The sequence below is a fragment of the Rhinolophus ferrumequinum genome, chromosome 10 (genome assembly GCF_004115265.2).
Source record: "Rhinolophus ferrumequinum isolate MPI-CBG mRhiFer1 chromosome 10, mRhiFer1_v1.p, whole genome shotgun sequence".
NCBI lineage: Eukaryota > Metazoa > Chordata > Mammalia > Chiroptera > Rhinolophidae > Rhinolophus > Rhinolophus ferrumequinum.
Window position 1 is genome coordinate 31,519,194 of NC_046293.1, and position 26,438 is coordinate 31,545,631.

The 26,438-nt window shown below is 34.5% G+C and overlaps 1 protein-coding gene across 3 annotated transcripts in view; it reads left to right on the plus strand.

Annotated features, from left to right (window-relative positions):
- PIK3C2G (phosphatidylinositol-4-phosphate 3-kinase catalytic subunit type 2 gamma) overlaps nucleotides 1-26,438 on the plus strand; it is a 272,726-nt gene that overhangs the window by 105,886 nt on the left and 140,402 nt on the right. For all 3 annotated transcript variants that reach the window (XM_033116158.1, XM_033116160.1, XM_033116161.1), the window contains 2 exons: nucleotides 4,214-4,307; nucleotides 7,381-7,475. In XM_033116158.1, the coding sequence (XP_032972049.1) occupies nucleotides 4,214-4,307; nucleotides 7,381-7,475 (189 nt within the window). The remainder of the gene's footprint in view (nucleotides 1-4,213; nucleotides 4,308-7,380; nucleotides 7,476-26,438) is intronic.

Sequence of the window (26,438 nt, forward strand, 5' to 3'; positions counted from 1 at the left end):
TGTGGAACATATTTGTCCATTTATATACAGCTGAGTTCAGGGCTCTTAAATAGGTATTAAGAATAAATTCTCTAGAGTTGGAAATCCCTAATTGGGGCTAGGATGTTAAAAGAATATTCAAAGACAACTTAAAAACGTGACTGTTATTCTTTCACACAATGACATATGTGTCAACGGATATATGATTTGAAGCTTTTTTTGTAGTAATGAATTTGCAATTATTATGTTTTCATAATTAGTTGAATGGCCTTACTTTAAAAAAAAGTTATTTTTAGTAACTAGTAAACTTTCACATAAAAAGTTTGAAAACCTTTAAAAACTAAGCTTAAAAAAAGAAAACTATAGTCATCCATGAAATTTCCATGGAGATATTTGGTATTAATATTTTGATCCTTTACATCTTAAAGTGTATAGAGAAATACACACATATTTTAATGGCATTATACAGCATTATTTTTTGTTTTTAATTAATGTTTTTATCATTATTCATTTAATGTTTTTAATAACTGCATATATTGTCATATGCTCATTGCATAGTTAAACTTTATTTTTAGGTACTTCTATCATTGCCAGTTTTGCTTACATATATATATATCCTCACATACATCTCTGATTCTTTTCCTAAGATAAATTCCAAAAAGTAAAATTGCTACATAAGGAATAAGTACATTTAAAGATTTTTTTTTAATTCCTATTGCTATATATTGCCATCAGTGTATGAAACAGCCAATTTCCCAGGAACTTCACCAACACTACCAGCGTCTCTTTCAATGTGGCCAACTCTTCCTACAATAGTCAAATGTAAGTTATATTTGGATACGCTTTAATGTGCTAGGCCTCTGTCACATCTCAGGATGTGGTTAGTTTCTTAGCAATTTTCCTTCCAATTTCTTTCTGAACTTCAAGCAACAATAGTGAATAAAAAGAGACATCCCTTTCCATTACAGTGCAAAAACATTCTTTCTGGCATTTGTACATATTAATACAAATATATATTTTTTCTTTTGAATTATACTATACAGATATTATGAGTTTTTTTGTTTTCCTGTTCCTGAAGAAGTCTAAAAAAAAAAATTCTTCTTTTCCATTGCCTTCAGATTTGTTTTTCTCTTACCATTTTGACTGAGAAGGAAAAAAATCTGAAATTTATGAGTAATATTTGTGGAATTAAACCTATTGCTACCTATGTAAATTATCTCAGTGCACAGCAAACAAATAAAATGGGCTTTATAATATGATTTTCCTTATTATAATTATCATGGTCAATGCATTTTTATTAATTACCCAACATGCATGGATCATGGTGCTAAATCCTAGGAGTGAAAAAAAAGAAGATGGAACAATCCTTATCCTCAGCTGAATTGTTCATTAGTTGAGAAACAATGACACATGTATAAAAAAGACAAATCCTAATGCCCACTAGCAGATCCTAATTGACCAGTGGAGTCAGCCATGGAGTTCAGAGAAGTGATTACTAAAGGTTGGAATAGTCACCTTAAAGGTACTTGGTCCCTATTTTGAAGGAAGACTAGAGCTTTAAGATGAGAAAGGACGATGGGCCAAGTAGAGGTTACAGTACTCACAAAGGTGAAAATGCACATGGCATTTTCAGAATAAAAATAACATACCAATGAGCCAGAACAGTTGTATTCAGTGTTACAGGAGTAGAAAAATCTGAAGTGTTCAGCCAGCCTTGAATATAGATGGACCTAAAAGAGGCCTATTGGTAATAGAAAACCATTCAATGTTTTATGAGAAATGAACTTTCAAATAATTTAGGAAATATAAGGTACTACTATAAAAACTGTGTATACCAGGCATGAGATAATTATGACCTAAACTAGATAGTTGCCGAAGCAACTAAAATCAGGCATGATGCTAGAGCCATTAGAACACAAGTCAACAGAACTTGGCAACTAATTAGATATAGGGATAAGAGACTATTAGGAATTCCAAAAACTTTTATTCAACTGCGCTTGCAGTAAGAATTTATAAATGAATGAGCCTGCCCTCAGCCATGTACATAATATAGAATCCCACAAAAAAGGATGTGAACTACAGGGACTACCAAGGTGCTAGAACAGCTTCACAGGTATATTGATGCTTGAGCTTTGACTTCAAGGATGAATAAAATCTGGCATATGGGAAAGAGGAAAAACATTAATGATGAGGACAAACGAGGGGGACAATATAACTCTTAAAATTTTAGACCTACATGATTGGAGAACGATGATAACACAGACTACAAGAGAAAAGTCTGGCAGTAGAGGTGTTTTAGATGGAAAGGTAATTCAGTTTGGACATTCTTCAAAGAAGTAGGTAAAGTGTGCCCACAGATCTGGAGGCACTGGGTTCATCACCATGAACAAAACTGGCAAAAATTTTCTGCTTTCCTGCAGTTTACATTTTAGTATTTAGAAATAATTATATAATTAGAGGCATAGTGTTCACCAAAGAGTTTTATCTTGTTATGATGTTCGCTTATTATTTTTCTTTCTTTGCTGTCATTCATATCAATAGGATAAAATAAGCACACACGGAAGCATGGGTTACTACTATTAAGTCATGACTTAGGCAACAAAATGAGCCAAATAAGTATTCTCTCTCTCTAAGACTTCAGACTGTCCTCAAACTGACCTTGATGTCTGCAAGCTTCAGAAAAGTGGTTTAGTAATTGAGAGCAATAAATTAGAGTCTATCACATTTTAGTTAAGAGAAAATAAAGTCTTAGTGTGCTAAAACAATCTGACCTTCTTCTAGCTTTGCATTTTTATTGCACCCTTTCTGCTCTCCGTCTGTGCTTGATGTTATATTGAGATCTTCTGACCTTCGTGGTACTTCATGAGATGTGTGTGGACTACAGTTCTCACCAGGTCTCATTACTAGAATGTTCAAAGAGAGAAAATTATTGGAAAAATATTTGCCAGTCAGAAACAAAGGTTTTGAGTGACGACCCCTTGGAAGTGATATTCTTGTTGCAATTAAAAGGTTCCGTTTAAATGAAGAAAAAAAATATGTACCCTGTTTAAGCATTACATTTCAAACTGCCATCAAGGATAGTTGAGAGATGCTAAGTAATTCCACTTTTTTCCCTTGCACTGTAGCTGTGTAGTATTTATTTCACCGTTCAGTAACCAGATATACTGAAAAGAGACTGGATATTGAAGACTTTAAAGCTTTCTAACTTCCATAGTTTTGGGAGCCAATTTTCAGAGCTCTCACATGACTGGTTTAAAAGCATTCAGTTAGCTCACATACAAAATGATTGTGGGGTTTTATTTATCTGTTTATTCATTTTTTTTTTGTTGTTTTTCAATATTACTATATCAGCTTTGAAAGCTTTAAATTATGCATATTGATTTTTTTGAAAACGTGTTTACTTAAAATTAATTGTTGTAACCAAAGCCCTAGTTATATAATCACATCAAAGCAGTATGTGAGAACCATGTCAAGGCAGTATAGTGCCAAAAGTTATCTTTAGGCATTTCCAGGAGTTCGGAGATAATTGAATCTAATTCTTCCGATGGAACAAGATGATGTCAACCTGAGGAGCCCATTTGCGGATAAATTGTCTTTGGAATAGGCTTTCAAATGCTAAATACCTCCATAAATTTAGTTCAGTAACAAACATTTATTAGGAGTCTAATGTGTGCTAAATCTTACAACAGGCATATGCAGTCCAAAAAAGAATAAGGCACAGTTTCCCTCAAGAACCCATAGTCTAGTAAGACTTAGCCTTATTTAATTATTTATGTTTATTTATTATAACATATTTCTGAATTTCATTATGATCTGGCGAAAATCATTTAAACATATTACATACCATTTTTAGTCACATAAACCACCATGTCTCCAGCTGATAATAGTTTGCTTAATAAATGCATGGCTAACTATAAACAAAGATTTTCATAATATTTTAGACAATATTTTAGCTATACTATAACTCACATTTTATAGACGAGAAAGCTGGCAGGGATCTGACTTAAACTCAAGTTTCCAAAACCTTGTCAAAAGGACTTTATACTTCAGTCCACGTGAAAGTAAAGGATATGGAACAATAATTATTATTTGGTACTACTGTTCATCTTAAATGATTATGGGATTATTATTTTGTTTTATGCACTCAGGATAGAATTCGTTCTGTTTCCAAGATATTTCTCATGCATTATTTCATACCATTAACAGCTTAATAGATATATTTACTTTGTATTAGCTTTCCAGATCAAGAAATTCGTAAAGTGGCAGTTCAACAATTAGATAACCTCTTAAATGATGAACTTCTGGACTACCTCCCACAGCTAGTTCAGGTAAGAACAGCAGAGTTGCCAAGGTATTCCAGGATTTCAACTAATAATTCTGTTTAAAAGTTTCCAGTGAATCAACAGTAGACTCCTTAAAGTGGTATTGCAATTTGGCCAGTCAAGAGGCTAAATTATAGCTCATATATCAACATGGGTAAGGCAGACATTTCTAGACGAAGTTGGTACAGTTACAAAAAAAAGGTATATAAGGGCCAGAAAGGAATTTTTTTTAAAGAAAAACAACTTCACTTATTAATTAGAACTGGAAAAAAATAGGGATGCTTGTGATGAAATCTTTTTACCTGAATATGTAAAACAATAAAAAACTAACCAAATAAATGTTACGTAGAAAACAGCCTTTTGCTGGTCAGCTCCTCATAATGTTTCTTGCCTTTCCCTCAGAGTATCCCAATATTGATTATAAATCTTATAAAAGTGCTTTTATAAGATAGTACCCAAATTCTGCCACAATAGTACATTTTAGTAACAACACCAAATATCACCATGTTGGAGTAGTTTTTGAAAATACTATAAATTTACCTAGCACTATGAGGAAGACTGATTTAGTCTGAATATTTTGAAATATAAACAATTAACGTTCTACAAACGACCATGTAAATGACTGAATAGCCAAACTACAAACAATATTTTTTTTTCCAAGTTGACTGTATATTAAATGTTGAATAGGCCTAAAATAGTGGTCTTTATGGTTTGTTATTGTTGTTTATTTGTTTCTTTAACTCAGGTGTTTTCTTATTTTTAAAAGCCAGGCTGTAGTTACAAGCTATTTTAAATGTCAGGTGCCTCCATTTTTGAACATTTAAGACTGGAAACTCTGAGACTGAAGGGGAAAGCCTCCGCTGTTAGACTGCAATAACATATTATTTTGCAAACAATATGTACTTCTCTGAAAGCCTCCAAGAGAGCTGGTTTTGAAATAGCTGTACCATATAGTTACATATACTAATCCTTACAGTTGCTATTTCCTTAGATTTACCAGGATAGTGTAGTGAAAATAAAGATTAATCCAACTTGCAGGGATGTTATTCATCTTATGGCCCCTGAGTGTGGGCAACATGTTACATCTAACGTAACTCAAAAAAGGAGGTGTTTACAAAAGTTCATATACGTGAAACCCCTCTGAAGGCACCAATACACTTGGCACTAGGAATATCACTAAGCGCCATATACCTGCAAATTCAAATTTTTAAGACAAGGTCCACACAGATTCCAACATAGCAAATACACAGAGGTAAAATTAGGTAAAGTTGCAGCTATTCCCGAATTAAACATGAATTATTGTACAATGTTTTGAGAGGGGAAGAAGTGTACAATATGACTATAAAATAAATAAAAATTGGAAAGAATTTTTAAAACATGTGTTATGGAGTTTACCCTTAAACTTCCATGCTCTACCCTGACTTCAAAACTTTCTAAGACATAATAAAAAAGAAAAAAAGAAAAAAACCTGTCCTGTTGCTTATTTTCTGGAAGCATGTTGTTTTGGTATGTGTTATCTTGTTAGAAGTATGCAGGTTAAGTTAAAGTAGAAAGAGAGGACTCTGTGACCATAATGAAGACAGAAGACGTGGTTCATAGGTAGGAATAAGACACGGACCCAGAGGTTACTGCAAACCACAGGTCATAGCCATGCATGTAGGTTCCAAGAACAGAGTTCATAAGAATGCAATGTGCACCAGAAACATTGCCTATATCCTAGATGGTAAGGCAGGATTTAGGGGGAAATTGTATCGGTAGACAGAGTGATGCAGGGAGTTTGGAAGCAAGGAAGGCAATTCAGGATCAACAAGTAATTATTGAGTTCAAGAAGAAATAATGGGGAAGTCTAAAGAGAAAGCTAAAAACAGAAGCATGGAAGGGAATTCGGAGACTTTTCTCCTGCTCAGATGCTTATTGGCTTTGCTCACTATTAGGACATAAACATAGTCCATGACCTAGTCAGCCCGGTATTAGCAAGTAAGTGAAAGAAGGCCATAGTTCAGTTTAAGACAACATACATCATGATCTTTACACATTCAGACAGCTGCAGTTTATGCAAATTTGCTGAAATCATCTTTAGCACTCTCATACCTTAGGAATTCATAAACTTCCCCATCCTTAAGGATGTTAGCATATTGAAGCGTTTCTTCGGGTGTGCGTGTGAATGAACAATGTATTCACATTTTTCTGCTGTCTGTACTGTGGTACAAAACCTGGCTTAAACTCTGAGTGTGTGTGTGTGTGTGTCTGCCTGCACGCACACCACATATTAAATTATTTATTGAGCAAGCAAGAATAGAAGCTTTGCCTCTCAAGGAGAAATGAGCATTTTTATGAAGAGGACCTGGTTTTTATTTTTACAACATATTCAAATTCCTGGGATGCTGGTGGGGGCCCAGATACTGACTGCTGGGAGTGCAGCCCCTGCTGAATGCAGGTGGAGGTCTGAATTAGGTCTCTAAGGATATCAGGGGCTGCCATCACGTTCTGTGTTTTACACCAGGTTGGGTATCCTGGAAAACCTTAGGACAGTTGCTCACAGTGGAGATGAGGGAAAGGATTTGGGAATATGTGGGTTATGGTGGCAACAATCAGCTTTGAAACCTGTAAGTAAATCTTAAGATCCGCAGGCTAATACTGATACAGTTGGTGATTTCAGTTAAGGCTGTGGGTGTGCATTAATTTCATCTCCAAAAGGGCAGAAATATCTATTGTTTAATAACGCAATTTTTATATCCAGAACACTGCTCATGATATTATATTTTTGTGCTAGGACTCTCCTCCTAGGCCTGGTTGAATTCTACCAGCCACCTGCTCTTTTTTATTATCCTGTGACTCTAAAGCATAAGTAAGGAAAGGAAACAAGACTGCACAAATCTAAATTGTGTGATCTGCGTGAGCTCTGTTATTAGTTATGTACCAGCTAATAAAGCTATCAAAATATATTATTAACATTTTGTTATAATGTTTCTGCTGTTTTCCTTCGGTTTTCTCAAGCCTCTTAAGTCCCTCTGTATCCTGCTATAATTTTGTTACTGAGAAAGAAAAGAGTGAAGTAATTATATCTCTTACTTTTCAGGCTGTCAAGTTTGAATGGAACCTTGAAAGTCCTCTAGTGCAACTCCTAATACACCGTTCATTGCAAAGCATCCAGATTGCCCATCGTCTTTACTGGTAAGTTTAACTAAGATAAGATAGGATGCCTTCTTTTATTGTCAGCTTCTCTCTGTGGGCAGATTTAAAAGTCAGAAGATTCCTTTACCTTGTAATTGATATAAACCTCCACTTAAAATTAAGCCAAATTTGAGATTTTTTTGTCAACATTATTTTTACTTATGTGTATAATGTAACTGTCATCTTCAAAAATCTTCCTTTTGTACTGTTGCTGCTGTTGAAATCCGCTATGAATTTTAAATCTGGATGATCCTCTCCTATAGCTTTAAATCAAAGGTCATATCTACTAATTGAACATTTCAATATAAAATCTAGTTATAAGATTGTGTATGTTTTGGAAAATTGTGTGTTTTAAAATTAATTTCTGTACAGTATTAGTTATAAGTAATGGAATCAAAAGGTCAATATATACTCTTTCTGTTGAAAATTCTTAGGGCACTTAACTTTTCCTCAAGCATAAATTTGGAACATTATTATTGGAGAAATAAACTTTTTTTAGAAATATTAGAATTTCTCCCATCATCTCTCCTCTTGATCTATCAAACATCATATTCTTTGGATGCTGTTCCTCCTACTCTTTCTTTCATTACTAACTTTTTAGATTCAATTTCATAGTGAAAAATGTAACAGTTACAAGTGTCAGTGACCTAAGGACAAAATTGGGTCTATATTTTGTCCTCCGGTATGTATGTATGACAGTCATCATCTACTGGCTTCAGTTGCTAGTGAAGAACTTTAACAACAAAAAAAAGGGAAGTCAATGTCATTTTTCAGTATCATTTTTTTCTGCTTCAGGAAACATTACTCATGTTGACATCACTCTTCCTATGAAAATGAATCAGGTGTTTCACAGCAAAGTAGAGATACAAGGAATTGTCAGGCACATGTTTGGTTGGATGTTCATTTTCATTTTCAATGCCTAATATAAAAAGCAGAACATTTTTCGCTAGTACGTCAGTATAATGAGGCATCAGATACATTGACTAGCAGTGGGTCCTTCACTGAATGGACTCTCTTATGAAGCTCTGAATGAAGTCTTATTCCTTTTAGTTTTTCAATCAGCTACTGTGGAGCTAAAGGAAGTTATGTGAGACTATTTGGTGATGTTTGGCTATCACATTAAAACTAAGAGTCCATTAAATTCAATGGTTATTTCTCCTAAACTTTACTCTTCACTTTTTGTTCACATGTGTTCATTAAAATGAAAGCATATTAAAAAGTAACATGACCAGATAACAACATTGATTTAAATATTTGAAATGAATATATAATATAAAAGTATATAAAAAATGTAATTGTAAAAATATATCTTAAAAATAGAATAAAGTATCAAGGCCTTATCCTTACACATGGATGGTTATAATACTTGTGCCACCTTAGTAAGTCCTTCATCTGCTAAAATGGTGTGAAAAGTGGAGTCATCTGAAAGCCAACAATGAGTGCAAACAAAGTTGTAAATCAATGTCATACTTGCAAGTTCACAATAATTATAATTATGTCACTGTTTCCAAAGAAGTTGGAAGGACAGTCCTTGTAAGTATAATTCTCACCCTTATGAAAAACAGAAAGACCGATAACAAAGCTCGTTTCTCCTCTCACTGATTTAAGAAGAGAATAAGATGGAAGGAATAGGAAAAAATATAAATTATAAATGGATCACTTGTTTTTGAGTGCTAAATTGGTGAGAATATGAAAAAGGAATATGAAAATAGAGGGAGACATTAAAATCCCTACATCCTTTTAAAACTTAAATAAAAATTAAGAATCGGGCAAAATATACTAAACATGAAATAATATTACTTATATTTAAAACATGTCTTCAAGTTTTAAAAAAAATAGCTGGTCCCTACCACCATATTTAGGGAATATTTATATGTAGAATGTTGAGTTAAAACTTTAAGAACGCAGCTCAAACCCCCCATGACACACATTTAAAAACTCTCATTGTATCTTTCCTTAATAATAATTTTTAAAAAAGCAGTGTCTGTAATAATAACTTAAAAAGTTGGAAATCCATCAGCCATCAGTTTAATAATTTTTTTTTCCATTTGGAGAAGCTACTGCTTCCTCAGATTCAATGTATTTAACAGTAAACTCAGCATCTTGACCTGCTCACCCAGGCCTTGCCGTCTTCTCTGGATCTTCCCTGTTTCTCACAAACATGCCCAATTATTTACCACGCCGCATAACTCCACACCTCCTAAATAACTCTCCCACAATCCACTGCTTCCACCTGTCACTACCTCTGATCAGAAGCTTGCCTCATTAGATACTGAATTATAAATAAATTGGCTTAGACAGAAAACTGTAAAACTGCTTGGAAGCACTGTGTGTGGTCTTCCTGAAAAGAGAAGTTGACTTGGAATTACCACAAGTCCCTTCCACCAGAAGGGTGAATGTAAGATGAGTAGCCCTTATTTTTCACAGAAAGGGAGTTAATAATAAGCTTTGGATTTGGAAGGTTTAAAAGTCTTCAATTCCAGTTGGCATCCTAAAAGGTGGCTGTAATTGGGAACCATAATGTTTTGGGTTCATACCTTGGAGGCCCCTCTCCCCGTCATATAGCAATTAATTATAGAAGCTTAAACTCACTGCCCCTTGCCATTTTGGATAGGAAACAATTTAACTGATAGTGAGATACTGAGTTGAATGGAGGACTCCAAAAATATATATCCATATCCTAATGCCAAGAACCTGTAAATACGACCTTATGTGGAAAAAGAGTCTTTGAAGATGTAATTAAATTAAAGAGTTTGAGATTAGGTCAACCTAGATTATCAGGGTGGGTCCTAAATCCGTCGACAAATGTCCTTATAATGACACAGAAGAGAACATAGACACACACTCACACAGGCACACACATACACAGAAAGCCCATGTGAGAAGGAGGCATTAATTGAAGTGATTCAGCTGGAAGCCAAGAAATGTCCAGAGTCATCAGAAGCTGGGAGAGGTTAAAAAAAAAAAAAATGATTCTCCCTTATGTCCTTGAAAGGAAGCACAGCCTTATTTTGATTTCAGACTTCTGGTCTCCAGCACTGTGAGAATAAATTTCTGTTGTTTAAACTATCAGTTTATGATCATTTGTTATGGCAACCACAGGAAATTATATAACAAGCAAAGGATTTTATGAAGGGCCCTGACTAGACTGGTTGTGATGTCACATCATACAGAAGCTTTCCGTGACCATGTCCCCAGCCACCATCTGGGTTGAGCGAGTTCTGCTCCCACGTTGTATCTCAGAATGTACTCTCTATGGTTCTGCCAGTTGTCATGTCACACTACATTAGCACTTCTATCTCTGACTACTTCCACTCTTAGTCCATATATTGGCTAATGATAGCAATCATGTCATATTCTTCAGCATATTAATCCCACCCCACCATTTTCTGGAATTTAGGAAAAGTAAAAAGTTTTCAAAGTCAAGACTCCATAGATATTTCTTTAAGGCGATCGATATTTTCACATGCCAGGAATCCCATACAGTACACTCTCAAAGATGCTGTTGGTGCCACTGCCAGAAGCCCTTTGCCTGGGTGGTGCACCCTCTGGTAGCTTCTGTGAGTACTGACTGCTAACTGACAACTGCCTCTTCTCTGGAGTATTGTTCCCTGCTAACACAGGAATCTGGCCTGTGAGATGGGGAATCTCAAAGGTGCAATAGTTTACATACCAGAGCCTCACCTCTCATCAGATCAAGCCTAGACTTGACTTTGACCTTGTCCTTGTTAACTCTATTCCCTATAATGCTTACTCTATTCCCTCAGGGGATGTTTTTCCTGCAGAACACTCCTTCAGTAAATCATATACACCTAAATTCCTGTCTCATAGTCTGTTCTAGGGAAACTGACCTAGATAAGCATTTCTTTATTGAACATAAGGAATTTAAATGTGTTGTTGTTTTTTTTAAATTGGAGCAGCAGTATACTTAGAGCCATATCATAAATGGAACAGCAATATTTCAGTCTTTCATGCTCCTAACACTAAGTCCAGTTGAGTGAGTTCCAAAAGAGAGCCAATTTGAATCACAATCTGTATGGTAGGCAACCATTTTATATCATGCTTTTACCATGTTATAACCATGGTTATACTTATTTCCCCGAAAATAAGACCTAGCCATACCATCAGCTCTAATGCGTCTTTTGGAGCAAACATTGATATAAGACCCGGTATTATACTATATTATATTATATTATTATTATCCCTGGTCTTATATTATAGTAAAATAAGACCGGGTCTTATATTAACTTTTACTCCAAAAGATGCATTAGAGCTGATGGTATGGCTAGGTCTTATTTTCGGGGACACATGGTAAGCATGTGCTACATGGTTAAGGAATGTGCTACAAAAATCTGAAAGTGTTTCCTTCAAAGTATGGGGATGGATTGAGATGAAGCTCTCATTTGTAAGCTTTAAAAGTACAGCAATTTTTTTTTCTGTTTTATTCACTGATACATCACAAGCACCTAGTACAATACTTGGCATTTAACAGCTAGTCCATAAATTGCTATTGAATGAATGAATGAATGAATGAATGAATGAATGAGATTGTTGCCGGAGCCAAGCTGTGCAGATGCAGACTTGTGACAGAAGGGGGCAGAAGAGGGCTGCTTGAGCAGTCAGTGGGGCTTAATGCCAAACCAGGGCTGGCAAGGCTAGAGCAAATTCTGGAGACTGGCCCAGTCAAATACTAGGCAATGGATATCACTAGTGAAGTCAACTGGACTGGAGGGAGAGTGAAGCAGAAGTGAGGGACTAACCTGCATCAGAACTAAGTGCCTGAAGAATAAGTTAATGCAGTAGTGTCTGCTGGACCAGTTGGGAGACCCACAGAATGAATTAAGCCAAAATCTCTGGTACCAGGGGATCTTTCCAGGGTGGCACATGGTATTAAAGGACCATATTCTATAAGCTTTACTATACTGCCCATAAAATTGAGATCATACAAAATCTGCCCATTCATTTTATAAACAATCTACCCTATTTTTTTTTTTTTAATCTAGACTTTGGGGTCAATTTCACAAGTCAGGGACAACTCTAAATAAAGAAAAATAATGTGAAAATTTTGCATCATATGATTTGAGGTCACACATGTCCCTCTCTTAAGCATATCTACCCCTGGTGCATCATGAAATTCTGTCAAGAGTGAAGGATTTCTTTTTCCCTCCCATAAGTGCTTTTCTAATGTGAATATATATATATACATATATATATATACATATATATATATATTCATATTCATATTCAAAACATAATGCTTATGATGAATTAGTTTATCATCTGTTCATTTATGTGACTAACATTAAGATGCTAGACACTGTTGAACTATTAAGATAAAACAGAATGGTCGTTGCCTAAATAAGCTCACAGGCTAACCACACATTAGCATCCAAGCAGTAGGAAATATGCTATGTGACAGTGATGGAGTAGATAGAGAGAACTGACAACAACTTCTATCCATTTTATAGTTTTGCCTATGACTTGTCCCAAATACAACTTCTAAGCAGAAAGGCAAGACTGGCCATCAAGTAAATAAAAAAGTTTAGATGTGTGCTCCCATTCTGTCAGAGTTAAATACTGATAAAGGCATACAAATGAATGCACAAAGGAGATAAATGCTCGCTCTGCTTTGATGTCTGAAACACTCCCTGAAGAAAGGGTAAAGAGCTAAACTTTAGGGAGTTATTGCAGTGTAATAGAGCATGCAGGATACAGAATCAATAAGAGGGTTTAAAGTCTCAGTCCTTTACCTTCTAGAATCATTGGGTTGCTACTAATTCACCTTTTTACCTTTACAATGTAATAAATAATATATTATTGTTTCACTTTTTTGTAAGAGAAAGATATGTCTTGCTGTCATTTAATATGGATCTGTTGTAATTATCTTTCACACTGTTGTTCTCAGAAAAGTATACACCAGATAAAATCAGTACAATAGGCAATTTGATAAACTAACAATAGCTGTTCTCTACCCTATCAACCTGAAAAAAGGTGATGGATATTTGTAAGAAAGTTTACCTTTTACATAGTAATATATAAAATCCATTAACACAGCTTTCTAGTTAAGGCATAATATGGGAACAGTTGTTTTTGTCTGTTTCATGTCTAGTTTATTTGGTGGAGGTTTTATGAAGTCTCTTCAAAAAAAATATTTTTTAAAACAGAGTACAGTTTTTAAATTAATTTTTGGATATCATTTAAGTGTTATTATGCCTATTAAATACACATGAAAAAAAGACTCTGATACCAAGTTCCACCACAAATCCATGCAAAAGCCAGGAACAGAGCTACACCTTAAATTTATTCCTAGTTTAAATTATTTTCCCTCCATTTTTTAAAATTTTGTTTTAAAAAAGTGAAGAGTTATAAAAATGAACATTTTGTATATGTGTACTGACCTCTAATGTTGAACTTGGACCACATCTGGCCTTTGGGAACTGAACTTTCTAATCCACTCTTCTAGCAATTTTTCATTATAATAGCCACGTGCAATTATATCACCGCTTCCTTAGATAGTGATCTGGTTTTCCTACAATAATATCAGTCCCCTCTGTCATAGTTTATACTAGAGATTTGGGTTAAGGCCTTGAAAAATCAGTATTATATTGCTTAGTTTTCATTTTTTCTCCATGAGACCAACTTTGCTCTAGCCAACTAAAAATATGGTCAACAAAAACGCATTCTGTTAAGAAATCATCTTTGTCTTCTAATAATATTTGAATTTGGCTTCCAAAACGAATAGACTAACATATATTCATAGAGTTACAGGACTGGGGAGTCAAATGGAACCTTCAAAATCATCTGCTATAATCCCTTTTCTCCCAGAAAGGGATTTCAACAAGTAATTCATCCAACGGCAACCATCTAGCTGGTTAAAGACTTAAGATTAAAATATTTTTTACATGAAATGACATCTCATGCCCAATTCAGGTCTCTTTCCAATTCAACATCGACTTCTAAAAAAAAATGCAACTTGAATTCATAAAATGTTTGTTTTTCTCTATCAATAATTAGATACTCTTTCAAGTACTGAAGTGGTGGCTTTTCCCTAACTTAAAAGCAAAACTAAAGGAAAAACAATATACCAGATTGATATCTTTATATCTAATAGCTCAAAATTTTTGCCATTAAGTCTTGGTGTGACCCACAAATGCTGTCAGTTATAATATTAATTAATAGGTATATGCAGTAAGTCCCCAAAATACTGTATATTTGAAGGGGTTTTGAAAGAAGCAGTAGGTTTTTTCCAGAATCTGTCTTTCGTAGATCCTGATTCATATTTAAAACACTAAATTTGCTCTGAGTTTTACTATTAGACCATTACTGATAAAAAAACAATTACTAAGTAATTTACTTAGTAGATTCAGTTGGTACTTATTTTTAATACATGTTATATAAAAACAAGACTTTCTCAGTTTTCTCAAAAACACTCTGCAACTAGCAATATGCTAATGAAATTCAAGTCAGCCCATTTCATCAAGTTAATGAGTTAGAAAATAAATTTCTATAGTCCAGACAAGAACTTGGCAATAATAAAACGCAAGCAAAATCAATCTTTACTCTCCTTCTAAGTAAAAATACTCAGTAAGCAACTGAACATAGAAGCCTGAAGAGCAGGAGAAAGATCCAAACTGGTAACAGAGAATTGGAACATACCAGCACATTGATGGTACTTGCCAGGCTGCTGTCTCATGGCTCAGTCACCCCCCCAGATTTGGAGTTCTCATCTGGATTCCCTGAAGCCAGATTATAAAAAGAGAGAGAGAGAGTCAGAACATCGTGTCAAAGGTATTTTTAGGAGCCAGGTCCAGACGTAGCACACATCACTCTTTTCTTCCTTGTCTTTCCCCCTCCCCAATTTTATTTATAGATAATTGACATATTATCATCATATAAGTTTAATACATACAGCATGATGGTTTGAGTTAAATATATTGTGAAATCATCACTACAATAGGTTCATCTAACATCTGTCATCTCATATAGTTACAATAAAAAGAAAAGAAATTCTCCTTTAATGAGATCTCTTAGGATTTGCTCTCTTAGCAACTTTTCTGTATATCACACTGCAGTGTTAACTACATTCATCAGATTGTACCTTTGGTTCCTAGTACTTACTTATCTGTGACCACATTTCTCCCCACAATCCTCCACTTCTGCTAACTGCAAGTCTGATCTCTTTCTATAAATTTATGTGGGTTTTTTTTGTTTTTTTTTTTTGTTTTTAGATTCCATATATAAGTGAGATCAGACAGTATTTGCTTTTCTCTGTCTAAATTATTTCACTTAGCATAATGCCTTCAAGGTCCATCCCTGTTGTCACTAAGATTTCCTCATTTTTATGGTATACACACACACACACACACACACACACACACACACACACACACACACTATAACTTCTTTATTCATTCACCATCGATGGGTACTTAGGTTGTTTCCATGTCTTGGTTATTGTAAATAATGTTGTTATGAACATGGGGGTGCAGATATCTTTTTGAGTTAGTTTTTTCATTTCCTTTGAATATATTTCCCAAAGTGGAATTACTAGATCATATGGTAGTTCTATTTTTAATTTTGGGGGATTCTCCATACTGTTTTCCATAGTGGCTTACTAATTTACAATTCCATCAATAAACAGAGCACAATGGTTCCCTTTTCTCCATATCCAAACCAGCATTTGTTATCTTTTGTCTTTTTTATTTTAGCATCATCAACAGGCTTGAGGTCACAAACCACTTTGCCAGTATTTCTTAAGTCAGAAGTCAGTAACGAGGCCCCATCTAACTGCAAGGTAGTGTAGGAAAGTAGACCAGGTTTATACCTAAATACAGAAGCAAAACACCAATGACTCGAGAAATTTGGCCATCAAGTGGAAGAGGAAGAGAGCATGGAAGGAAAACCAGCACTCGCCTTTACATATATTCATTGGTTTTCTTTTTAAAACCTAAAATTGGTCTCAACAGCCAAAAATACTATTGCCTAACCACTTAATTAAAAATCATCACTTTCACAGACATCTTTTAAAAATGTCTTCTGTCCAATAATTGTATAAATATTTCCAAGAGTTTCAACCTATAGTTATATGTTGTAACCATTTCACCTGCAGGGTTGATTATTAAGATATCTATGTAGCTATTGTAGGTAACTGGTATCTCAGCTCAAGAGTCCAAAATTGAATTACATGTTCCTCTACTCTTTTAATCTTTGACCCCACCATTCCTCAGCCCTTTTTTATATGCTGTGTCCTGGTTTACAGCCACTTCCAAGACACCCAGAAAATCTGGGAAGCATTATTCTTACCCAATAACTTTTCTCATTCAATAAGCCCTTAAGACCTGTCTATTGTTTCTCATAAATATGTCTTGAATTTGTTCCTTTTCCTATATCCACATCTAGCATCTTAGCTTAAGCCTTCAGTATCACCTACTTGGACTATTACAACAACCTCCTAATTGTTTTCCTTCCCTTTTATTCTTACCTGTCTCCAGCCCATACATCTTCCATACTGTTGTCAGAATAATTTTAATTTAATACAACTGGATCTCTAACTCATAGTTCCTGGGTAACCCACAGCTAGTTAGCACAATTCCATAGTTTCAGCCAGCACTTTACTGATAACAGGATTTAGAATTAATAGATTATGAGATAAAAATCTATTCTTCCTTAATATGACCTTGCAATAGATTTTCATGATCTCAACTCTGCCTACCTCCCACCCCTATCTTGTGTGGATTTCTAGATGAAACATCACCTTTCCTATTCTCAAGAGTTAACTCAAATTTTCAGTGGTCTTTCATGCCCTGATGACTTTGAACGTGGCATTTTCCTCTGCTTGAAATGCAGCTGTCCCATTGTTTACACAGAGTTCTTTAGGACTCAGCTCAAATTTTATCTTCTTGGAAGATGTCTCTGACTTCTGCTCTGTACACCCTGCCAATATAGTTCTTAGCATATTGCATATCTTTGGTTACTTCCCCATTTCCCTTTTCTCTAAGATATATTGGGCTACAAGTGACGGAAAATCCTGATTCAACTGGTTTAAATGATATGAAAAATTAATTATCTCATATAACAAGAAATTTGGTAGCAAAGTGGTCAAGTTTATTATTTGTAGGAGCTCACTGATTTTGTCATAACCCAGTTTCTTTGTATCTTTCTACTCTGTCATCCTCAGTGTGTTGACTTGTCCTTTGTCTAGTTCACATCATGTTTACAAGAGTACTGCCACAGTTGGTATCATATCCATACATGATATCATGTAACAAAATAAAAGGGGATCATCCTTTCCCAGTAAGAAAAATGTCCTTATAAACCCCATCTCAGAATTTACTTCATATATATCATTTGCCAAGATGGGGTCACATGTCATCCTGAACCAATCACCTGATCAAATGGCAATCGGGTGAATTGACCTACCCAATTGATTTAGAATATTCAGAATTTATCCCTAAATGGGTCATCTCCCCTGAATGTTTTGATATCTGAACAAAGTCATATTCTTTATTCAGGTGTGAAACAAAGAATAGATGTAATATAGGTAAAACCCTACATTTCCTTTCTGGACTGTGAAGTTCTATCTTAACCATTTATCCTTAACACAGAACATTGTACACAGTACATATGATTGATACTCAACAAATACTTGTTGAATTAATTAAAAAGTAATTATACCACATGTATTTGTACTGCCTACAGGTTAACTTGTCTTGACTACTGTAACTGAAAACAGCAGGCAACCAGAACAAATCCTATTATACTAAATGCATAGAGTTGGTCATTGGTATTGTGATAATCAGTTTTGCTCTTTTTAAAAAATAGACTCCCCTAGCTCCCTGGAATTAGGGGAGCTGAGTTCAGTGACTTACAAAGCATTACGATGTTCCAGAATAAAAGTTTTTGAAGAGGAATCAGGTGTTAACACTGAATCCACATTGTGAGGGGCTTTATACTGACTTAACTATGCTGTTTCCTAAAACCCTGATTGAAAATGAAAGGCTATTTTATGGGGAGACCTTGCCAAGTCGCCACTTACTCTATCTTAAAACATAGTTTTCTATTTTGAGACTCTCTATGAACATTGGGGAATTACTGAACAGTCTCTGATTTTTGCTGAATCTTATGTTCTCCAGTTTTGTCTTTTTTTTTTTTTTCTGGACTGTGAAGATTCAGTTTTTTTGTTTTGTTCTGTATTAGTCAGTGACTAAGCCTTTATTTTCAGGCCTTGTTTCACGTTTTTATCTTTTCTCATCAAAAGATTGCTCTTTGAAAAGGTTGAAAGCAAAATGTTGTTGCTTTCCTCCTAATCAATTTTCTATTTCTTTTGGATACAGTTATTGTAGTTACAAGGTAAAGACAGTGACTTTATTTTTCCTTGTCTAAAAAGAACCTCATCTCTGTTGCTTTTATTGCAACAAACTCAAGACTTGGATATTTCAATCAAATACTTGTCATGTTTAATAACTTAGAATTCTTGTACTTGTTTTGGCATGTATGATTCATTTTTTACCAATAATGTGTGAACAGCTTGCACAAGTAGTGCTTATCTTCAGAGTTTACAGTTTGTCTGATATTCCAACCACTGTTGATAGAATGTCAAATAATTTGGTGTATCTTGCTTGAGACTCTGAGTTAAAGAGCATTACAAAGAATTCTAGTCATCTAACTCTCCATTTTCAATACTTTTTCTTGTCATGATAGTGTTGCCTTGTGGTAGACATATAGTTAATGCTAGGTGCTGTGCTAGTCAGTTTCTCACATTATTTCACTAATTCACAATAACTCTAGTATCCTCATTTTTTTTCAGATGAAGGAATTAGTACTTAGAAAGACTAAGTACACAAACCTGCTAAGTAGAAGAGCCAAAATTTGCTGCTATACACTATCCACTGTGACCTTTCAAACCATTTAAATATTATGAAAGATATAACAATAACAATATAAGGCAGGATAATGTAATACTAAGAGAACAGGGTTTGGAGGAAAACAAACTTGAGTAGCAATTCCAACTCAGGTCTCTACTAGCTGGATGGTCTTGGAAAAATTACTTAACGTACTTGATCTTTTTCATAATGTATGAAAGATACATAATTATGCCTAACAGAATTATTGTTAAAATAAGTTGAAATCATGTATAATAAGATGTTTAATATATACAGAGGGTACCAAAGAAATGTATACACATTTTAAGAAAGCAAAAAACTGTATTAAAATTGTAATACTCAGTATATACCAATGACAAAAGATGAATACAAGCCATGTGTATGCATTTTTTTGGTACCCCCAGTATTTGATACATCCAAATGATATATATTTTTGAATCATTTAAAAGCATAAGAAGTATCCCTCAAATTCCAGTTCCCTAGGTTATATCACAAATTAATAATTACATAGAATTCAGTTCTTGGATTCTTGACATTTGACTCCTTACTCCTATAATTGTTCTTTCTTTATTTTATTCCAATTGAAATTTATAACTTAAGTTTAATAATGGAATATGAAGTGGACGGAAGTGGGAACAGAAAAATCACTTTATGAACTAGTTCAGCTTCTTGTTGAGAAAAGTATCTTGAAACATTCTAAGTGTCAGAAAAAGTTGGGAATATGGGCATCATTTAGTTTCAGAGAAATTTAATAGGCAAAGGAATCCCGCAACATTCACAGCTTGCCTGTTGGTACATGTTTTTACATTTCAACTGCCAACATCTATCTACTGACAACACTCATCTGTCTGCTAGCACAATTGAGAAGAAAAAAAATATGAGTAAAAATTTTCATCATTTCTTCAGTTATTTTAAAGAGTTGTGATTGTGAACTGCAAATGCAAAACTGTACTCACTCAAGAAGTTGAGAAGTTAAAAAGCAAAGAACTTAAAGAATTCTTTATAACATCAAGAGAACAGATCAACTAAAGTGTTGCTAAACCTACCACACCAGGAAAGCACTGTACACTCTCTGAGAAAACATAGGGGATCACTGAAACATTTCATGAAATGGGGAAGAAAATATGGTTAGTAGCTATCTTGGATTTTTCCAATATTTAGCTAAATTTTTAAACCTTGAATGATTTATTCATTTGGTGTAAAATGTTTATTAAAAGCCTTATTATTGAGCATGTGACTACAGTGAAATAATTTGTTCTTGAGGTATAATAACACGATTTATCCGGGCTTTACTTTCAGGGTCATAGTCAACAATTTCTTCCAATCTGACAATTGATTAATGACCAGTGAAGACTGGCTATTTATCCAACATCCTTAGCAATGACTGTCCTGAAGAAATCATTAGTTATTTCTGTGCGTACATTAAAATTAGGTCCAATTGGTGCTCCAGCCTCTGGATGACACTGTAGTCAGTATTTTTGATGTTTTATATTGAAGCAAATGGTGACCCCAGCTATGAAACATCACACTTCTTTTGATCCTGGGCAACTTACTTAAACTTTCTGAGCCTCCATTTCCTCATCTGTAAAATAGAATAAGTACTTACCAAAAGTACCCAACACCTACAGTTACTCAATAAATATATGTTGAATAAATCAATAAATGAAAGAATTGAGATTTTTGGAGAGTGAAATGACATAAAATTATGCAATATACCTTGTACAGTTTCTAGACTTAACAAATATTTCTTCTTCTGCTTTCTATTTTCCTTTCTTCTTTTTTTATTTTTTAATTAAATGATGATACTTCATTTGTTGGACAATAGCTTGGAAATATTTTAATTAGCTCTTCCCAAGCACAGTATATTATCATATAAGTGGTCATAAATCTGTAACTCTGTGATCCCATTCATGCACATTTCATCTGAGGGTAAATGGGAAGTAAGTGGGAAAACTTTTAGGACACGACTCCTAGTGTCTCTCACCATCCATGTCTTCTCACCAGTCTAGATGTTTTCATTTCTAAATACATGATTCAGCTAAACACCTGAGCTTCAAGAACGCTTGACATTCTTTTTCATCAATGAATTTTAGCTCCTTCACACTTCAGCAGCTCCTTTCCATGACTACATGTTAAATCTTGTCATCACTAGGAATGGATCCTCATCTGAAGTTTTAAACACAGAAATCTAATGTCTTAACCCTTTCACATTTTGACTTTATTAACTCACACTAAACCTGGAGTTCAGTGCCAACAGAAACTTCTCTCCTGTCCTCTGCCTGTTCTTCAGGCTCATCTAATCACTCATCATTTGACTTACTTTCCTAGCCACTCATTTATGTATCTGTCCTCCATTACCCTGTGTATCTGCCAAGTCACCTATAAAATGTTGCATGCATCAGTACCCTCCTCTCCATCTCCACCTAAACCCTATGTCAGGACATCATTATTTCCTCACTAGTAATGCTGTTGTTTATTATTTCATCTACTGCATGATTCTGCAATGTCAATAAAATAAAGACCAAAATTCATTAATCTTATACTATATGTAACAGCCCACAGTATAAATTTTATTTTATTATCAATAGCAATAAAATGTGTTTCTCCAAAGCAACCAGTTTGTTATTAACATATGAAAACATTGGTACTCTTAACTCATAGGATAACAGTTCATAATTAGGATCTACTTACTGTACCTGGATGTAGACTCTGATTCTACTATTTACTAGGTATCTGACTTTCAGCAAGGTACTTAACTTTTGTGAGGCATTAACTTTTTCAGGCATTAAAAGTGAAGAAAATAATATTTACTTTCAGAAGGCTGTTGTGAGAATTAATGTAATATGATCAGATTTGGAACCATAGAGTTGGACAACCATGTGAAACAGAAAATCCAATCAGACATTGGGCTCATATCTATAAAATCTGTGCTTTTATTCCATAGGAAGAATTCATTCATTAAACAAGTATGTATTAAATACTTTCCATGAGTTAGGTCATGTTGTAATATTCAAGGATGTAGCAATGGATAAAAACAGACAAAAATTCCTGCCCTTGCTTATGTAGCACTTAAAAGAAATAAGACATATAACATATACTTGTAGGATGCTGATAAGAGACAGGGAGAAAATTTAAAAAGTTAAGGAGATATAAAGAGTATGAGGGTCAGGAAGTTGCAATTTTATGATAAGGAAGGAATGAAATGCCTTATTTAAAGGTAGTATTTGGGGGAAAAACTCAATGATGTGGGAAAAAACTGGATTCTGTAGGTATCTACAGGAAGAAGATGCTAGCAAGAGGAAATAACATGCAAAGGCATTGAAGTGTGGGTTTGAGTGTTAGAGAGAAAACAATGAAGCCAGTATGGCTGGATTAGCCTGACCAAAGGGAAGAGGAATAGGAAACGAGGTCAGAGGGGAAAAGGGTGAAGGTGGGGACCAGTTATATAAAAATTTATATGCCATTATGAGAATATTGGCTTTAATCTAAATGAGATAGGAAGTTGTTAGAGGGTTCTGAGAAGATGAAAGACATGATTTGGCTTATATTTTCATAGAATCACTCTGACTGTTGTGCTGCAAATCAATCAAATAAGATTAACAGTAGGAAAAAGAAAACCAGTTAGAAGGGTAATGCATTAATTGAGATAAGAGATTATAGTGGTTTAGTAGTTAAATGAGTAAAAGGAGTGAGAACAGTTGGATTCTCAATTTATATTTGAAAATAAAGCCAACAGAATTTTACGATGGGTTAGATGAGAGGCATAAAAGAAACAAACGAAGATACCAAGATTGTTGCCTGAACAACTGACAGAATAGAGTTTCAGGAGAGTATGTTTCTAGGGGTGGGAAAAAAATATATCAAGATTAATTTGGACCTATAAAATATGAAATAACTACCGTGTTTCCCCAAAAATAAGACCCAACCAGAAAATAGGCCTTAGCATGATTTTTCAGGATGACATCCCCTGAACATAAGCCCTAATTGGTCTTTTGGAGCAAAACTTAATATAAGACCCGGTCTTATTTTCAGGGAAAAAAATGGTACTAAACATCTTTATCTGGACTACAGACAAAAAAGAGGAAACACAACAAACACAAACATGAGGTCTAAAGCCATAAGAATAGATAATGTCATAGGAGAATAAGAACAGACAGAAAGGCAAAGTTCAAATATTTAGCAATCAAGCCAACATTTAAAACTCAAAGAGATAAGGCAGAAACAGAAGACTGAAAAAGAAGCAGAAATGTAAAAGATAAATCAAGTGAGAAAGGAATCCTGCAAGATTAAAAAAGTGATGTCAAGTACTGCTAAGTCAAGTAACACTGAGATCTGAGTTAACACTATGGAAGTCATTGAAAAAGCAATTTTCAGTGGAGTGGATATGAAACCTTGATAGGAACAGATTCAAGAGGTAATGGAAAAAGAGATATCAAAAACAGTGATTTTTAGGAGTTTTGTTGGGAAGGGAAAGAGCAAAATGCTATCATGAGAAGAATTTTGTTCATTTGTTATTAGGATGGAAGAAATAACAGCTTTTTAATATACTGATGGATAAAATCAAATAAAGAGGGTAACACTGATGAGACAAGAGAAAGTAGAAAATTTTCTGGTGCAAAGTCATTGAGTAACAATATGGATTAGGATATACGGCACAAGATTAGTACACAGAGCCCATACATAGTAACAGGAAAAAAAGAAGAGTAGATGGAAACAGGTGAGTAAATGTAATAGAAGTTGCTTGCAGAGTGAAGGGCACAAGATCATCTTTTGAAAGGGGCAGAAATGTTGGAGATTTGAGCACAGTGGGCTTATTTGAAATGACTACTTATAAACTTAAAATAGGGACAGCCAGCATGCTTCTGTGTTTTTCTCCTTACTCAAGAAATAGTAGAGTTTGATTTAACCACAAATGTTAACCATAGCATATCATGAAGCAAGAGAGGCAAGGGAATTAAAGGTATATGAAAGGGATAAATAGTAATGCTACACCATGAAATTTAACCGTATAAAGAGGGAAGTGAGAACATGAGCTGGATTAAGGAGATTAAAAAGAACTGATGAGTTAAAGGAGCCTGTGCGGACAAAAAATTGTAGGCATTGGGGTACTAGTGACAATGGAAAAATACGAGGTGGTGGGTATGGAGTGAGACGCCTGAAGCTGAAATTAAGGAGAGTTTATAAACAGTGATAATAATAAGGTCAAGTATATGACATGGGACTTACTGATATTAAAAATAAAATCATTAAAGAAAAAGATTAAGAAACTAAGTCCATAATATGAAACATTTGAGTAAACAGCACACCATATTTATAATATTATGTACTAAATATATGAGAAAAAAGTTTCTCTTTCAAGACACTGAACTATTTAAAAAGAAAACTGAATATATTAAATTTATAAAAGTTCAAAATATTTAAGAGCATTAAGTCTGAGAAGACGTTAATCAAAGACATCCCCTACTCTGAAAGCAATTGTTAACATTTGCTACATTTAAAAACAATGTCAGACATATAAATTGGACTTAAAAGCTTAAGAAAAGTTAGGTTTTTGAGTTAAGAAGTTAATGAAATAAAGATTAATTTTTAAAGCTAAATTGATTTTTGAAAAGTATTGCCGAGACTCAAGATGTTTGAAGATACCAGAAGACTGGTACTGTTAAGAACAGTGCTTGACACGTAGTAAATATTCATTAAATGTCATTACTTCCTTCTCCTTTTGGCTGCTTAAACAAGTTAGGTCAAAATTTAGCTGACCCCTAACATGACCTCATATCATGAATTCTGAATACTAACCTGACTACAGATGCCACCTTTTCTATCTATACATTCCCTTTGCATCATTCTCCATATTTAATGTAAATTTTATCTTCTACATTGTATACAAAAATAACAAATACATAAATAGAAAACCACATAAGCGCTTTTCATTTGAGCCCTCACTTGCCCTTTCAGCCTCATTTTGCACTGTTTGCTCAATGCCCTCATGTTCGGACTGTACCAAAATACCTGCTCCTGCCTGGAGATACTGTGACTTCACATCGCCCTGCTGCCTGAAGATATTAAAATGCTCTTCTTTCCTTTTGCCCAGAAAAACCCCTCACCATCACTCAGTACCCAGTTTCAGTACCTTCTCTAAATCTTCTCCAATCTTTGCTAGAACCTTTCTCTGGATTCCCAGAGGACTTTTGTTTATCCTACTTATCAGATTGTCTGGAATTAATTGTTTCAAGTTTGCACTCCTGAGCTTCTTAAAGACAAGAGTTATGCCCTAACCTCTGTCAAACCTCCCACAAGTGACCAGTTCAATATGACCAGTCCAATTATTTTAGTCAGGAGCTAGTACATACAGAATATAATCAATGCCCTTAACACTTCATTTCTGTTATTATTTAGCACTAACTGCTATGTATTCTCTGGGAGTTTGTTTCCCTAGCTAAAACCATAAATTACATGTCTCAGCTTTGTCCTGGACTGTCTGTGTTTTAGTTCTCCAAAGTCTCATATCCCAGGAAACCCCTCAGTTCTGGGTAAATTGGAACTATTGTTCACCCAAAACCACAGTTATAACGAGCAAGTATCAAGGGCTTGTACTGATGGTGTCTGGCACTACATTAAATATTTCATCAGTATTAACTTATTTAATCCATACAACAGCCCCACCATTAGGCACTACTGTTATCCCCTTAGACAGACAGGAAAATTGAGATATTAAGTAATATGTTCAAGTTCACAAAACTATTAGTGGGGGAATGAGATTCGAATAGGCAGTTTGACTCCGGAGCTCCCACTCTTAGTAATTACACTGTGTTGCCTCTCCTAGTCACAGAAGTATCATCAGCATTAACAACACTAACAATACCAATAACCTCACCACCACTTACCATGTGTCTAGTATGTAGTAAGTGTTTAACATACCTGCAGGTAAGTTTGCCAGGTAAAAGTCAAGATGTACAGTTAAATGTGAAGTCCAAATAAATAATGAATAATTTTTATTCAACCTAAGTATAAGTGTAACCTATGCAGTATTTATGACATAGTCGTGCTGAAAAAACTCTTTGTTATTTATCTGAGATTCATG